Consider the following 17,687-nt stretch of genomic DNA (forward strand, 5'->3'; position numbering starts at 1 on the left):
TTCAGCTTAACGGGTTCCTAAAGTCAAGGTCAGAGGCTCAAAGGATGCGGCTTCCCCTCTCGCATTCAGCTACGCGATCAACCATTCGTTTTTTCTCTCTAATTACTCTCGTACTATAATTTTACGACGTTTAGGAAGCCTCTATTCACATCTCCCCTCTGAAGACATCCTCCATCTCCATTTCCATGGTGTTATCCCTGACTAGGGTTAGGGTTCATTATTTTCGGATTCGACCTACCGGTACTGTACTCTAGTGACGCTCGAAATCTTGGCATTCAAAAGTAAGTTTCCTCTCACATCTTTTATTATATTTTTATTTTTTATTTTTTCGTCCCGCTCGCAACAATCTCGCATTATTGAGCTCTCTCCCACCCCACCGCCCGCCACAAACGCTGGAACATAGCCAGTTTTTCTTTCCCGTTTCCCTACTTCGACATCCTTCTGGCTGAGCTAATGGCTGGCTCTCTGACCTCCGATTCCTCCAGAACACTCTCCGCGGCAAACAACCCCCCCCACTCCGCCATGAATGGCTCTTCCTCCTCATTATTAATAAAGGCTCTGTCGAACAGCCAGCATGAATTCTTGCAACCCAAATCCTCACTACATAGTGCTGCCTTAGTGCTTGCGAAAAAATACCTTGACCCACTGGCGGCGAGTGTGGCGGGTGGAAAAAAAAGTGAGGTTCTGGAGAAAATTTATCTGGATGGATTCGATGTTGATCAGGTCTGGGAACAGGCGAGGCTTGTTGTGGACGCTGTTGAAAGCGGGGTTGGTGAGGGCAAGGGCGTTTCCTGGGGTGTTAATGGTGATGCGAAAGGTGGGGAGTTGGCAAATGGGAAGAAGAGGAAGGCTGTTGCGTTTGAGGAGGATATCGACAGTGCTAGTGGAACCAGTAGTCAGAGTGATAGTGAAGAGGATGAGGAAGTAGATGACGATGAAGACCTAGGCGAGGAGGAATACGAAGAGCCTATGGATGAGGATGGTGGAATTGCCCTCCCCGATGATGACGACGACGAGGAGGGCATCGAGGAAGACTCAGAGGAGGGGGGGGAGGAGTTTGTTCAAGATGTTCACGGGCTCAATGATGGTTTCTTCTCAATTGATGACTTCAACCGTCAAACTCGATTGCTCGAAATGCAGGATGAACGTGGGGAGCTTGGGTCTGATGAGGAGGAGATTGACTATGACGCCGACCCAGACCAATTGGCCGACAATGACGAAGTTGAAGACGAAGGTGGGATTGTCACTGTTGGGAACGACGACTACGATGAGGAAGACGGGGACCTGCATGACAGCTACGATAATTCGAACGGGATAATGTACCAAGACTTCTTTGCCCCACCCGCCAAAAAGGGATCCAAGAAGCGTCTTTCAAAAGTGTCGAAACCTTGGAACCAACGGACTAAAAGGTTGGAAGAGGAATTGGAGAGAGAGGGTTCTAATATTGAGTCTGAGATGGCCCGGGTACGCCGTGATCTGTTCGATGATGACGTGTCAGAAGAAGGCTCGGATTTTGATATGGATGATGACCTAGCGAATCCCATAAGTCATCGGTCAACACACGAGAAACGCCAGGCTACTATTATCGAACAAATCCGTCAACTCGAAGCTGCGAACGTTGCAAAAAAGCAGTGGACTCTTGCCGGAGAAGCTAGATCTACAACTAGACCTCTTAACTCGCTCCTGGAGGAGGATTTGGACTTTGAACGGGCTGGAAAACCGGTCCCCGTGATCACCCAGGAAGTCACGGAGGATTTGGAGGAGATGATCAAGCGAAGAATCATCGCTTCTGATTTTGATGAAGTGATCCGAAGACGACCTGATGACATCTCATCTCGCTTCCGCAGAGGCAGAATTGAGTTGGACGATTCCAAACCCCAGCAAGGCCTAGCAGAGATTTACGAAAGGGAACACCTTCAAAAGATTGACCCCGAAAACAACCCGGATATTAAGGATGAGAAATTGGCGGAAGCTCACCGGGAAATTGGGGAACTTTTCTCTGATGTTTCTCGAAAACTCGATGCCCTTAGCAGCTGGCACTTCACCCCCAAACCTCCCAAGCCTGCCATTTCTATCGTTGTTGATGCTCCTGCTATCTCCATGGAGGAGGCTCAACCAAGTGCTGTTGATGGTGGTGCCCTAGCCGCCAACATTTCTATGCTCGCACCACAGGAAGTCTATGCTCCCCAGAAAGGCAGGGCGGTAGCAACCATCGGCGAAGGCGGCGGTAGAGAGATTGTGGGCAAGAGCGGAGCTCCGGTTTCAACAAGAGAAATGACTAGGGAGGATAAGCAGAGACGGAGAAGGAGGGAGAAGGAGAAAATCAAGAAACGGAATCTAGGCGAAGGGAATAAAGGTGGGGAGGTCAAAGAGGGAAGCAGGAAGGACGTTAGGAACAGCCTTAGGAAGGGTCGTGTTAAGGTTATTGGAGAGGGCGGCGAGAAACGGGATGTGGATGGCAATTTAGTCAAGGATAAGGGGGGGGGTACAAAAAGTAGTTTTTTAAAATTGTAATTGTGAAAAGTGGTTACGGTATTCGGTTGGTGTTTGTTAGCTTCTTGGATTTAGGTTACCGGTACCTTCACGGAATTTCACTCGGGCCGTGCGTTTTTGCTCTCTTGGAATTATGATTGGTTGTTGGCGTATTAAGATGAAGACACCACCTCTAAGTTAGCTATAGTATCAGCGGGCTTGGATTTGGCTTTGGAATTCATTTTATTTTGAGATCCCTGAGAACAGAAGTTCTTCAGGATGGCGATTGGGTCTCCGATATGGACTGCCAGTATCCGTTGAAGTTCAGCCTGAATAAATTCTTGGCGTTCTAACAAATACGCTTACACCACGCCATCTCAGCACCAGTACTCTACTTCCACCCCACGTGATTTTGGCTACCGGTATTCTATGAGCTCGACGGCGAACACCATTGCTCAAACCCAAACCCCTCGCCTGCCCCACTAAAAACTGTCCTCCATCAACTTCATTAATCTCTCCATCCAATACCTAGAACATGTACTTATCCCCCGGCTCTCCCCTATCAGTTATATATCGCTAATATCTGTTACAGGGAAGTTCTTTTGGGAATCACCGGGAAAGACTTCGTCCTACTTGCTGCATCCAATGCTGCTATGCGTGGGGTGACCATTCTCAAAGCAGAAGATGATAAAACCAGGACCTTAAACCCACACACTCTGATGGCGTTCTCGGGAGAGGCGGGAGATACTGGTATGTTCCATCGATGGAAATCGGGACACTGGAGTTGGATTGGTTGGTGGAATAAGCTGATGAATACTGGGGTGTGTGTGGGTGTGAATAGTTCAATTTGCGGAATATATTCAAGCCAATGTGCAGTTGTATGGGATGAGGAATAACTCTAAATGGCAACTGTCTCCTAGTGCTGTTGCTAGCTTTGTGAGGCGCCAGCTTGCGAAGAGTTTGAGGAGCCGGGTATCATATAGATTCTTTCCTTACGGTTTAGGATTTTGGGTTGCTGACTTGGATGGATAGAACCCCTACTACGTTAACCTTCTTATCGGAGGATTCGACTGTACTACTGGGAAACCTCATCTCTACTGGCTGGACTACCTAGCATCATCCGCGGCCGTACCTTATGCTGCTCATGGATATGCTCAGTACTATTGTCTGTCGATTCTGGATAAGCATCACCACCCTGACATCACCTTGGAAGAGGGAATTAAGTTGATGAGGATGTGTCACGATGAGGTCCGTATCCGTCGTTGCTGTTTGGTTTGGTGGCCAGATTTTTGTTAACATATGGGTATAGTTGATCAAGAGGTTGCCGATAGACTTCAAGGGATTGACGGTAAAAGCTGTTACGGAGAACGGTGTAGAGGTTGTGCAGATTTAGGGTTCTGTGCATAGATGGTTCGCGTTATTGTTGAATGTAGAAACTTTAATCGCGGATTGAATGACCCTGTTGATATCTGATGCGCGTTGATCTCTCCGGCTCTGGTTGTTTAATGTACTCGAGTACAAGTCCAGATGCAATCATGATCTAACGAGCTATGGAACAGCCTCATTATCAGTGATGGGTTTTGTAGTTGCACAACGTTTGGGTTGGTGTAAGGTGCTTGTAGGAAGCTTGGGCTGTAGTATTTCCCAACATCTCCGCAGCTCTTGTTTGTGTTATTTGCACTGCGCTGTTTCTATGATAGCTCCACTCCAGTACGTGGTCTAGGTATTCCAGGTCGTTTCCAAGTGCGGTAATTGGTTCGGGGGTCTAATTTCCCTCCCCACCCGACGCCATTCCGATCCATTTTCTGACATCAAAGGCGGGGGTTAGTTTTGGTCTTGAAATAGGCGGCGTTGAGCCCGACCCAAATGGTGCTTGAACCGCCAATCTTCCACCAGAATTCGCTGCTAGCTGCCCGCACCGCCAAGCCAGCAACTCTTTTCCATCTCGCATCCATTCCCGGGACTCCTCGGTCACCTTGCTGTGCAAGGGGAAACACGAAAAGGGATCACCAACCCCCCACTAACAACAACGTCCCCTCTCATTCATTTTTTCCCATTGCTCCCTCTTTCGCTTCGCCGACCGACAATGCTCGCTCTGAAGCGTCTATCAACCTTCCGTGTAGCCTCCGTGACTCGCGGGTATTCGACCTCCTCCGGCTACGCTTCTACTGCGAAGAATTTGCTCATTAACGCTGATACTAAGGTTATCTTTCAAGGTTTGTGCATCTGCGACCGAAAGCAGGGGCTGGTGGAAAGAATGAGGAGGACTCTGCTGAAGTGTTGTGTATAGGATTTACCGGAAAACAGGGAACGTATGTTTAATCCTCAGGTGGATACAATAGTGATGGTAGAAGTCATGCATGTGTGTGTAAGAGGCGTAGTTAACGGAGGTGGGAGGTGGGGTGTTTTTAGGTTCCATGCGCAACAGGCGATTGAGTATGGTACGAATGTTGTTGGCGGGATTAGTCCGAGGAAGGCCGGAAGCCAGCATTTGGATCGTCCGGTTTTTGGTACTGTGAAGGATGCTATCAGCAAGGTCGGAGGTATGTTTTTTTTCTTTCAAGATTACTGCTAGTGTTATGGGGTCAGGGGGTTGATTCCGGAGTAGCCGATGCTAGCGCTATATTCGTTCCACCTCCGGTCGCGGCAAAGTCTATCGAGGAGGCCATCGAGGCGGAGATCAAGCTTGTTGTTTGGTGAGTGTTTGAATGGGCCTTTTGAGTTTTGTGCTTGGGATGGTATTGATAGGGGTTAGTATCACTGAGGGGATTCCTCAGAATGACATGGTCCGGGTTGTGGATATGTTGAAGACGCAGAACAAGACCAGGTTCGTTGTGTGCCTTGCAGCGAGGAAGAAGCAAAGCTGATGGTGGGATAGATTAGTGGGACCGAACTGCCCCGGAATCATTGTACATTTACTTAACCCCGATGTTTCAGAAGGGAGGACCTTTTCTGATAGTGTTGTAGTCCCCAGGCCAGTGCAAGATTGGTATTATGCCGGGTTTCATCCACAAGAGAGGCAGGATCGGTGTTGTCTCTAGATCTGGAACTCTAACCTACGAGGCTGTAAACCAAACTACTCAGGTTGGACTTGGCCAAAGCTTGGTTATTGGGTGCACATCTCCCCTTTGAGCGGGCATGACGAAGACTAACTACGAAATTTAGTATCGGAGGTGATCCATTCTCCGGAACCTCTTTCACTGATGCCTTGAGTGTTTTCTTGGGAGATGATGAAACCGATGGTATTGCTTTATAGATAGTTTACATTTGGGCGATTCTAACAGGCAGTAGGAATCATCATGATCGGTGAAATCGGAGGTTCCGCAGAAGAAGATGCTGCGGATTACCTGAAAGCCAACAACCCCAAAAACAAGCCCATCGTATCATTCATCGCCGGCATCTCCGCGCCACCAGGGAGGCGGATGGGGCACGCCGGTATGCTTTCCCCTTCTTTCTTTCTTCCCCATTCAATGGCCTGACTAAATACTCCTTCTAGGTGCCATCGTCAGCGGCGGCAAGGGAGGGGCCGAGTCTAAGATCTCGGCACTCGAGGATGCTGGCGCCATTGTCGAGCGTAGCCCCGCCTCCCTCGGAAAGAGTCTTTACGAACAATTTGTAAAGCGTGACTTGTTGTGAGCTGGAATTGGAGATTGGGTGGTAATTCTTATGTTATAGAGATGTTTGGGATTTGGAAGGACGGGATAGGGGCCTTCCTGTAACTTAGCGGTAACAAAATACACCTGTTCTTCTGGGGTGATCTGAGTGATGGTCATGAGATGTCACTCGGAGTTTTATTGGGTTTTGGTTCCTTTCCGTATGGTAACTGGTTTCTTTCACTACTTGGCTTTTCTTCGCTACTACTATACTTGTTGTCGTTAGATTTCACTCGACTCTTTCTCATCTCTTCTCCGTCCTTCCCTCAGCTTCACGACCATGCTTTATTCAACTATGGTACGCCGCTTTCTTATTTGCCATCTCGTTCTGTTTTCTTTCTTCCTGTGTTTTGCATATATTGTGGAACCGGGCCTTTCGTTTCGTTTAGCCTCTCCTTTCCCCTTCTTACTCCCTTGATCGGCGACACACCACTTGTAGACTAGGTGCAGTTGACGATCGAGCTTCCTTTCTCCTTCTCAAGCCATACACAACTACAATTGCTTCGAGCGGACTGTATGGTATCGACCCTGACTTGGATCCATCCTTACAACTAGAAGTCATCAACCTCCCGCGATCTCCCGCGCGGGGTAGTCGCGCACTACGATACATACTGCTTAAACTTAATTGCCAAGTTCTCTTAGTTTAAACTATGTTTTTCTAGCGTTTTTGTTCAGATCTATTTTCTCAGACTTGTACCTTTCTACTTTGTATATTAGCACCAGTGGCTGTGTGGTGGAGCAAATGTGGGGTGCTGTATGAAAGAAGGGAAGATAGTGGGAGAATGTAGTAGTATAGAGTACTGTATTATATGTTATAGATTGTACTTTGAAAATTTATTCCTTTAATATACTAGCATGAAAAGAGTAGAAAGTATATAAATTTTAGTTAATTTATATAAAGAATAAGGTAGTGTAATACAAGGTACTGGGGTGGTAATTGTTTGAAGCTTAACAGAAGTCAATAACTCTGAGATAAACTGGTACATATACTATACTAAGTGTAACAATCCCTCCTCGGATAGTTAGTTCTTGGCGACGGGGAACGATACTTCTCTTCTTCTCCTATTTCTTTCCTTAGTCCTACAATAGCACTAGGCCTCTGCCTATGTTACTGATAGTACAAGACCTTTGTCTTCTATCGGGAATGCCTATTGTAAGTCTTCTCTAACTCTTCTTCATGAAGAGCTTTCCTTGGCGTAAGGATAAAGGTTGCAATAAAGATAAAGATCGTAAAGGTGTTTTATATTTGTTAAAGTAATAAGTAGGAAAAGTACTTAGAATTCAATCAAATTTTATTTAAACTCGTACTACCAATACTGGCATACGATGAGCCCTCGCCAGCACAGGGATACCGCTAACTGGTATACTACTAATTCTAAGCTAACTAAGTCTACGGCCCTGCACCTGCTATCTCTGAGTCATGCCCGCATGAGAACTAATTACAAGACCATCAAACAACTCAGTGCCTGACCTGGTCCAAGTCTGTAGCCCCTCTGGTATGACACCAACTAGCACTAAGCGTAGCAGAAGCTGAGCCAAAGACCAATCCAACTAGGTTCCTCGTCCAACAAACAAAAAATCACTACAACCCGGTCTGAAAACCATCCCGCAAAACCTCTACCATAATATAAAACCAACAAAACACAAACTAATCCTACAGGCGATACAATGGCAGGGATGAGGCAACCTATATATCAACCTCTCGTACCCGCATACCAGGCCGTCGATCCTATGAACCCACTTTACCGGTTGCCTCCAAAGAGTCTACAGGTGTGGAGGACCTGTACCCGCTGCCTGTCCTCCAACTAAAACAACATACAAACAAAATACATAGAGGTAGTAACAGACCAAAAAGGTCAGTAGGGCCTATCTTCCACCCATGGTGCCATGCCTCCTCCCGCCAAACCCGTAGCCAAACCAAAGAAACCGAACAAACCCCACAAAACCCAACGTACAAGATCCAAACAAGTCCAATTAGGTGGTCGCAACCCACTATCTGCACAGGTGGCCATCAACCAGCTGGTCCATTGAGGAGCTTTACAGCACTCAGCAGCTTCACCCAACAGCCCAAGCCGGACTGGAAATAATTAATTATACCTCGCCCAGCCTGACACAGGCCCAACCGGTGCTTATAGGTGCCTCTCCTCTTTCAATCAGCCCCCCCCAAGCCCTACACGCCAGATACTACAGAGCCCATCCAGCCCCCCAGCCCCTCAGACTGGTCAATCATCCAATATCCACAGGACAGCCCATACCTAGCCCTACCAGGTAGCCACTGGTCTTGGTCACACTAGCAGAGCCCCAACCCCCAGCCCCTTGCAGCTGAGGGGGACCCACCAGCTACAGCCGGGAGTCACAATGAAGGCAGTACCAACACTCAAAGGCACCGGCACCAGCCATACCATCCAACTCAGCTGAACTGAAGTCCAACCAAGCAGGGAAAGAGTAAGCAGAGCCAGCTGAAGCCAGCTCCACAGGTCTGGTGACAAGCACAGACTGAACAACAGGCAAGAGGCACTTCCAACTGACGTGACATGAAGGGGGAGGATGCAAGAACAGGAGCAGATAAACAGAAGATAGGTCCCACTTGTAATAGGTAAAGCCACCAACCACAATCCGCAACCGAATCACCCAAGCACTCAGACAATGTGAGTGTCTGGCAGCCAATCGTCCCACACCATCCTAGGCAGCAACAATAACCACACCAGGGTGTAAGATTTTTCAGGGTCAAAGCCATCTCCACCGAGGTGAGGAGGAGACACCTGAATGAATCACCGTAAATGCCGCAAGGACAAAACTCCAAGGGAATGGCAATAAACAACATCATAGGATTCCGACTGTAAAAACGAAAACGTAACAAGGAGGGGCTGGACGGGTACTGCCCTGCCACCTGAGGAGTGATGCAGCTGGTACAACGAGTTGATACTTAGAAAGATCATCAGTTCAACCCAAGAGCGTTTTGTATCGTGAGAACTAAGGACTCCATTAAAACTCAACAAGAAATATGAGCTGTCCCAGAGAACCACACGGGTGATCTCCCCAAACACAATGTTTAATTTCCCCCAATTGAACGCGAAACCTGCGAGTAGACGATAGACAGGAAACCGAAGACATTTTACCGAAAGGGGCTCATAAGCGACTGTAATGAAGTGCTTGAAGTGACAGCATCGTGAGAAACCATCAGGCAATGAAACGAGAAGCAAACAAGTAATCCACCACGCGACGCCAATAGACCTCAATACCAAGAACCCCAGGAACTACTGAGCGAACTCAGATATCTCCCCCAGAACCTAAGGCATTAAGGTCCACCATGGGTGTGAAAGAAACGCTCGGGGCGAAGCGATGGCAAGGACAAGGAAAAGTACTTAGAACAAAGCGTGAAGAACCTATCCTCCTCGGCCATACCAGCCTCCTTATATAGTGTTCTTCCCGTCCATAGTCATGTGACCTAAAGTGGTCACATGTGCAAAATCAAATCATAACAAGCTAGTCATATGACCGAAGTGGTCACATGCTCAAAACCCATGACCTCGTAGTAAGGTCATGTGTGAAAACTCATAAACCAATTATAATACAATAAACAAGTCATATGACTCGAATGAGTCACAAGCGCAAAACCCATGACCTCATAATGAGGTCATGTGCTAAATATAAATCATATGTACAAGGCATACTTGCAAGGCACACTTGCAAGGCATATTCACCAGGAACACTTCCCATGACTCATATTTGAGTCATGTGCGAAACTTATCAATCCATAACATCATATGACCCAAATGTGACATATGCGCAAAACCATAACATACCTATGACTCATAATTATGCGTTATGTGAAAACCTTTTCCTTGCCAAGCCACATTTGTGACACTAAGATACTTTATATTTCTCTATAGGATATCACTCATGCCAAGACCCTTTAAATTCTATGGGATTTTGACATATTTATAGGTTGTTAATTTCAAGTTATCATATCAGATTTTATATAAATTCTATAAACATTAAAGATAAATATCAGAATGAAAAGAAAGATTTATTTATTAAATCTATTTAACTAAACTCATCTATTACTCTAGTAGACAAATAACCTCCATTATCTAAAATAGTTATACTGTAGTTTATTGAATTTTATAGTTTTTTACAGTTTTATATTAAATTTAATCAATTGGTACCATATATTATTAGAAACTAGAACTCTACTATAGAATAATAATTCTAAAAAAATGTATCTAGTATTTTAAATTAATTGTTATAATATATATACTATTATTATAGTACAAGTTGGACTTAGATGTTGAGTTATTCATAGTATCTTGAGTACTATAGAAAATCAAAATATTAGTCTCTATAATAAAACTAATTGAGTAAACTTAAGTCTTTAATTTTAACAGAGCTAACTTACCAACCGACCTACTGGTGTAAATAGAAATGATGGCCTGTACCATTTCTACACCTGTTGGATAATCGATGACGTTGTAATAAAATTACTATATAAAATCAAAACTTATTATATTAGTTTTACTACAATACTGTAAACTTAAAGTATATGATTTCAGGAGTGTTAACTTACAATCCAACCACCTGATATTATATTTCAAGTAATATATTAGTAGTAGTTAGTACTACCAGAGCTACTAACATACTACTTCTTGGTAGTAGAAATGTTGAGTTTAAGAGTGCTTTAGAAAATTTAATTTCTTTAAGTTAGTTTAATTATAAGATAGTAAAAAAAGTACTTGTAGTTACAGGTAAGTTGACTTACTAACTAGATTATTAACAGTTCAAATGAACTTTCAGGGCAGGACAGGAGAATAGCAGGAACTCTACCTGAGTGCTACCAATAATGGCAACATCCTCAGGCAGAGTTTCCTGCTATTAACTCCTTAGATTCCTGAGTTGACAAGAAATCTGAATTTCTAATTCATGTATAATATAAATTAGAAAGATTTTTCATTTTTTTTTTCATATTATGTAGATATAATACTTATAATTATAAGAGAGCTAACTTACCAGGCCATGATTTAGGTACTGAAGAATCTTCCCCTGAGTGTCGCCCTTATGGGTAATATTCTCAAGGGAAGATTCTTCACATCTTTATATCTATTACCTGTCTTATAGAAGAGGTGAGTTCTAGTTCCTAAATGCTCCTATTGAGTACTTACCATGTACTAGAAGGTGATATTCCTTAAGCAATGCACTATCAGATTATAGTACTATCAATAAATAATTTTTAGGTACTTACCTTTTAAGCACAGTTGGTATAGATAATTCTCAATTAAGAGAATTGTTTATAAAGCCAATTGCTTTATATAAACTGGATATCTCCAGTGGGTAATGTGAGTGAAGGTGGGGGGGTGTAGAAATGATCTGGGGGTTGATGGAGATGGATATAGGCAGAGATGTGTGCGAAGATGTGGATGCAGATGAAAGAAAAGAAGGGAAGAAAGGAAAGAGGAGGCAGGATCAGCCGGTATTTATGCTATGTCCTTAGCGTGGAAAGTCCGGGTTACGTGTGTAGAGGTGATTTTCGGATATCGGGCTAGATTGTCCTCGTGCCCTCCATTGCAAAGTTGGGTGAGATCACTCGGATCTCATCTTGCTACGTATGATGTATTAGTCTGGTATATGATACTTCATCCATGGATCACTAGAAGCTTTCCCTCTCACTTCCCCCACATGAGCACTGAGCATTCTCGACGATCTGGATCACTATAAAAGATTGGCCTTCTGCGCCATATATCTGGATGGATGGCTACCCATAGGTACTAAAACCACACTGCACTCCAGACACCATGACAACAAGTGCAAAGTACAGTCGCACCACGATGTCCCGGATGGCTAAAATCCGCAGAACCAGTCCGGGACAGCGGATTATCCGGGACAACGGGGTACGTTCTGGTGCAAAAAATTTAGAGCTCAGAGAATTTCATCCGGGACAACGGGGTGCGACTGGTACGGCGACCCGTCGTTGAAGAAATCACCTGCTCGCCTGAATTCTTTGTTCCCTTCGTTCCTGGATTGGGGTACATACGCGATCGATCCAGAACAAAGGAGTTTTGCGAATGGATTATAAATGGCCCGTATGGCCTTATCTCTACTGCTCTAGGAATGGACCGGTGAGGCTTTTACCCTAACCACCTCCTTGGGTTCTCTAAGCCCATTAGTGGGTTGGAATCGCATAGCGGTCGGCTGGGCCGAGTGATTATTGGTGATTAAGGGAGTCTAAAATACCGTGATGTTGGTATAAGGTTTTTAGGATCCACAGGATAGGGTTGGCTTCGATGTTGGTGGTATGAAAACAGCATGGTGCTCAGGGTCCCACATCCAGATAGGGGAATTGTGCAGGGGTTCTCCGATCATGAATTCTCGCACGAGTTGGACTACCTCTGTCCTACCGTTACATACTTGGAAAGGGGAAAGAAAAAAAAAAAAAAGGTGAATAATATAACAAAAACGACCTCCCGAATTACTAAGTTCAAAACCCAATCCCCACCATTTTAAAAGTCCTCCATTCTCAAAATCTTACTCATATCCTGCAGCTGCACTTCTGCTGCCTTCCACGCCTGGTTAATGACCTCCACTCTTTTAGCATCCCTCGGCGTTATGGAGGCCTTATACCTAACCGGCCGGCTCATGAAACCTTGGGTCATATCCCACTCATCCACAGGGATCACGGTGCCGTCGGAATTCTTCGCATGCTCGACATTGAATCCCCAAATAATCCTAGCACAGTTAATAAACAGACTGTTGATGGCAATATGCCTTCCTGGGCAGGCTCGCCGCCCAAACCCGAAACCGTAGTGTACGTTCTCTTCGTCGTCCCATCTCTCAGGCATGAATTTTGTCGGGTTGGGGTAGACTTCGGGGTCTTGGTGGATACTCCAGAGATTACCGACTACGATTGCACCCTTTGGAATACGGTAACCCATGTACTCATCATCTTCTTCTACCATGTGAGGGACACCTCCGACTGAGGGTGAGCGCCAGCGGAGGACTTCATTAACGCAGTTACGGACGTATGGGAGGTTGTCTCTGTCCTCGAAAGCTGGGAGACGATCGGGGCCAACAACGCGGTCGATCTCTTCCTGCGCGCGCTTCAGGACTTCAGGGTGCTTGAGGAGGGCAAGGATGAAAACTTCCAGGGCGATGGTGGTGGAGTCACTGCCGGCCTCGTATAAGAAACCGACCATGAAGGCGAGTTCTAGAGGAGAAACGTTCTGCGCTTCCTTCATTCTTGCGATTTCCTTGGTCCAATTCCAGCCTTTGCGTTGGAGAGCTTCATTTCGGTTGAAGGTGTGCATCTTTTCAGCCCAGTTATAGAAGTTATCGCCGATGCGCTTCCAGGGGGCCATGGAAGTTGGGAGATAGTTCAAGAATGGAAACGAATCGACAATCCAGGTTCCGAGACGGGCAGAGTAGAGGAAGTTCTGAGTGATTTCGTCGACAGCCACAACATCCTCCTCGTCACCGCGGGGCATACGTTTTCCATAGGCCATAGCGAAAATGACGGATGAGTTATACCTGATGAGCGCGTTAGGGGTGGGTTCACTAGGCCAAGGATGGCATGACTGACCTGTGGAAGCTGTCGAAGAAGTCCTCAGGGCGGTCGGCAAGTTCTTTGATCAATTGTGCACTCTCAAGATTCTGGAATCCCTTGTATTTGTTTGTGATGTTCTGGTTAATGACCTGTCCCTGAAGACGACGGTGCACTCTCCACTTGTCCCCTCTTTGCAGAAGCGCGATTCTCAATCCTATATTTCATTAAAACTATTTCCACATGAGATGGGCTAATAATTTCTTGCCTCTAGAAACATTTTCACCCGCCATAACAGTCCTCGGTCTATGTCGTGGTTAGCCTAATCCATGCAATTCAAATAAATCCGTTCGCGAGGCGAGTGAGTTTCCGCAAGGGAAGAGGATAAACCTTTCGGGTAAAAAAGCTTTTTCGGAGATCCACGAACCTGGAAGAGTAAATCTTCGACCTCTTCTCCAGCAAATCTTTTGCTGCCTGCTGTGTCCCCAATACAATGACCGTGTCCTTGCCAAGCTTGAGTTTGTAGATGGACCCATATTTCTTAGTCCACTCGGCCTGTTTTTGCCACGGGTTGATTAGAGGAATTTGAAAACTGTTTCCAACTATCGGAAGACCCGGTGGCCCAGGTGGAAGTGGTAAAGGGTCCTTTTTCTTGAAGAGTCGCTGCGCAAGAATTCCCACTGATAGTACCAGTAGGATCAGCCCAGCGGCCGAACCCCCGGGAAGTGAGGGGATAACTCGAATGAGAGACATATTCGCGGGAACTCTTTCTCAAAAAGATAAGAAGAGCACTGTTCTACCTGAACAAGCAGAGTGAGGAGAGAGTAAGAATCTCCACGACGACCACGAAGGTGTTATATCCTTCCCCCAACACCGCAGGGCCATCACGAACAATCGTAAAGTAAGGTCCAGAGTAGCACTCAGCTGCCCATGATACCACCTTACTCGGAGCCCCATTTGACGCAAACCTCCCTCAATGGTAGGAAAAAGGCTGTAGAAGACAAGTCTACGAGTTTCACGAGCATTCCTCGCAGCAACCGCGGGGTGGAGAGAAAGTTCCACAGGGCTTTCCTCCTGCCTTGTCGGGAATTGTATAGCGATCGTGGACAAGGATTTGAGCGCGGTATGCACCCCTCGCGAAGCGTAGACAAACCCACCGCCTCACATTACCGACGAAAGATATGTCTCGATATAGTAGAAAACCGGCGTTTAATCCCCGTACCCCGGTATATGGGGGTTGTTTCGGGGATTGGTCGGGCCAGCATGATGGTCACACTGTACAGTATTTGCGATGAGCCCCCACATCCGTTCCGTGGTACGGGACCCTCGATCAACCGGGTCCCGCATAAATCAATTTTCGTATCATATTACACATGATCATAATTGGAATGACTCCAACAACCCCCGGCTGGGTCTGAGGATAGCAGCAGGATAAGTTGGAGGATCAGGGCGTACAAATAATTTCCCGAGTTCAATCTACTGGTAAATTTAATACGAGATACCGATATGTGGGGTAAGGTGATCAATTGCCTCATCTGGTAATGATGCTTTTGTTAAATTAGTAAGCACACCAGAATCCGCAAATCTCCCACGACACCCAGGACACCCCGACAACTCCAACCCTTTGATAGCGGGACGGTGACGACCCTTTCTTTCGGGGAGACTTAATCCTTCTTAATCTGGTAACGGCAGATCCCACAGAGGATATCCATATTCTTTTCCCAGTAAGAAGATTCCGCAATCCTCTAGTTGAAGACTGCCGGGACTTTGTGGACAAAGTGTACGCGCACAATTGAAAAGGCGTTGAGTGGACAGGATCAAGAAAACGGGGCTCCAGTGCTGTGCAACACTCGAGGACCTGCCGTATAGCATTCTGAGGTGTGACCCCGATGCGTCGAAAGGGCCGATGGAGTTTGATCACCAGCTTCCGAAAACACGAACTTGTGGGGATGCCGATAACCTACTGCTATGATATAAGTCAACTCATGTATCATAGCAGCAATGTAATAGTCTAGCCCCCCGATAGGTAGACTACTCGAGTGCTCGTAAGGAATTCAAGAACTCATCTCACCCCTTACAGTATTCGGGTTAGGTCCCTAATCACAATTACCTGTATGATATTATAATTATAACACCACCCACTACGCCAAATTCCAGTACCCACCGTTGCTGTAAAACTTTGACGATGCTCAACGCCCATCACTTGAAGTTCCCCGTGCCTGTCCATTGTGATCAACGCTCGCTTCGTATGATATACCAAAATCGATAAAGAAAAGTTGCGCCAGTCGCTCTACTCAACCAAGTCCTTTCAGATCGCCCTTCCTAAAACGATGGCTATGATTTGCCTACGAGTATCTTACAAGCAGAGTATACCTGTAAGGCCGCTCCGGTCGGTAATTCCACCGATTCTCCGCAAAAAAAACACCATAGATCTCCCCTTGAACAGTGATGTGTCATATCACAGCTTAAAAGGGCAATAAATATCACACCAATTAAGGAGATCAGTCCTCGATGCATAATGGTCAATTGAAAAAATGTTACCAGGGGTCAACTTCGTATGATACCGCCATCATACTCTCTACTTTTCAAAATGGATGCCTCCCCACATACTAAGCTAGTGTATGGGGTTTTCGGCCACCCGTAGTTTTGGGCCAGCGTGACAACCACCAAATACCACCAAACCTGTGATTATCAAGTAACAACACCACAACGACAAGATGACAACACGCGAACAAATGATCACTCTAGCCTTAAATGCAATCGAGAATGGCAGTTCAGAAAGAAAGGCAGCAAAGGACTATGGTATTTCACGCACAACCCTACAGAGTCACCATGCCGGAGGAACCTCATCACAGATTGGACACCATCACCAACAGTGCCTCTCTCCGATCAAGAAAAAGCTCTGTGTAGCTGGATTTTGGCACAGGAGGAATGCAGTTATGCCCCTTCGCATGGTCGGACTAGAGAGATGGCAAGTCTGATGCTATCAGTTTCTGGTAATACAGAACCATTAGGGAAAAAATAGGTTTCAACCTTTTGAAAGTGTAATCCTCAAATTGCGAGTATTATCGGAAAGCCAATCGAGGCAGCACGAATCCAAAGAACACAGCCACAGCAAATCCAGGACTTCTACGAGCGATTTGATACTCTGCGAGCACGCCATAATACACAACAGGCTGATATATGCAACATGGATGAGCATGGTATTGCTCTGGGTGTTTGCAGTAATAGGATAGTACTCGGAGAAAGTGGAAAGCGAAAAACATATATTCAGTCACCGGAAAACCGGGAATGGGTATCTGTTCTGGAAGCAATTAGTGGTTTAGGTCATTTTATTCGTCCACCTGTGCTGTTCAAGGGCAAGGAAGTTCAAACTTCATAGTTTATGGCAGACAATATACCGGATTGGCTTATAACCACAACATCAAAAGGCTGGACCTCAAATTCAATTGGTTTGCGCTGGTTAAAGGAGGTTTTTTTACCGGAAATGAAAAGAGTCAAATCTGATGGAAAAGTTGCGCATAGAATTTTAATTCTAGATGGGTATGGCAGTCATGCTACTGTTGAATTCATGTGGATCTGTCGAGAAAACCACATTGATATACTCTACCTACCTCCCCATTCAAGCCATGTTTTACAACCCCTTGATCTTGGTACCTTTTCACCGTTAAAGTCACGATACTGCCGTGAAATTGGAGATCTAGCTCATTTGGATGATGCTGCTACCATTAAAAAGCATTGATTGATTCAAGCCTACCAAAAGGCACAGGAAGAAACATTTACCTCACGCAACCTCCGTTCTGGATGGTCCGCCACTGGCATCTTTCCTTGAAATCTAAGCAAAACTCTAAATTCGTCCCAAATTCATCAAATTACATCCTTCCAGTCCCGAGACTCACCAGATTCTCATCCTACAAGCCTACAAGTACCTTCAACACCCAAGCGAAAACGGGTTACTGATGACAACCCCCTTCTCTGAACTTCTAAACACCCCCGGGAAATTCATGAGTCAATCAAAAGACTTGGACCAT

At 45.8% G+C, this 17,687-nt stretch overlaps 4 protein-coding genes; 3 read left to right on the plus strand and 1 right to left on the minus strand.

Moving 5' to 3' along the window:
* The first annotated feature begins 350 nt into the window (after positions 1–350).
* GSTUM_00008013001 (uncharacterized protein) lies at positions 351–2,726 on the plus strand. XM_002839796.2 has 1 exon: positions 351–2,726. The coding sequence occupies exon 1, from the start codon at positions 523–525 to the stop codon at positions 2,512–2,514; it is 1,992 nt and encodes a 663-aa protein (XP_002839842.1). The 5' UTR covers positions 351–522; the 3' UTR covers positions 2,515–2,726.
* A 223-nt stretch (positions 2,727–2,949) lies between these two features.
* Positions 2,950–4,028, plus strand: GSTUM_00008014001 (uncharacterized protein). XM_002839797.2 has 5 exons: positions 2,950–3,009; positions 3,065–3,222; positions 3,314–3,444; positions 3,505–3,720; positions 3,782–4,028. The coding sequence occupies exons 2-5, from the start codon at positions 3,126–3,128 to the stop codon at positions 3,863–3,865; spliced, it is 528 nt and encodes a 175-aa protein (XP_002839843.1). The 5' UTR covers positions 2,950–3,009; positions 3,065–3,125; the 3' UTR covers positions 3,866–4,028.
* A 440-nt stretch (positions 4,029–4,468) lies between these two features.
* On the plus strand, positions 4,469–6,635 carry GSTUM_00008015001 (uncharacterized protein). XM_002839798.2 has 10 exons: positions 4,469–4,688; positions 4,763–4,784; positions 4,885–5,015; positions 5,081–5,168; positions 5,228–5,299; positions 5,351–5,381; positions 5,440–5,585; positions 5,638–5,714; positions 5,764–5,907; positions 5,969–6,635. Exons 1-10 carry the CDS (start codon positions 4,559–4,561, stop codon positions 6,106–6,108), a joined length of 981 nt encoding a protein of 326 aa, XP_002839844.1. The 5' UTR covers positions 4,469–4,558; the 3' UTR covers positions 6,109–6,635.
* A 5,984-nt stretch (positions 6,636–12,619) lies between these two features.
* On the minus strand, positions 12,620–17,662 carry GSTUM_00008016001 (uncharacterized protein; the record flags this gene model as incomplete). The annotated part of the gene is made up of 5 exons (XM_002839799.1): positions 12,620–13,643; positions 13,696–13,848; positions 13,900–13,962; positions 14,084–14,211; positions 17,624–17,662. The coding sequence occupies 5 exons, from the start codon at positions 17,660–17,662 to the stop codon at positions 12,620–12,622; spliced, it is 1,407 nt and encodes a 468-aa protein (XP_002839845.1).
* Between the last annotated feature and the right edge of the window lie 25 nt (positions 17,663–17,687).

Source organism: Tuber melanosporum (genome assembly GCF_000151645.1).
Source record: "Tuber melanosporum whole genome shotgun sequence assembly, scaffold_41, strain Mel28".
Lineage (NCBI taxonomy): Eukaryota > Fungi > Ascomycota > Pezizomycetes > Pezizales > Tuberaceae > Tuber > Tuber melanosporum.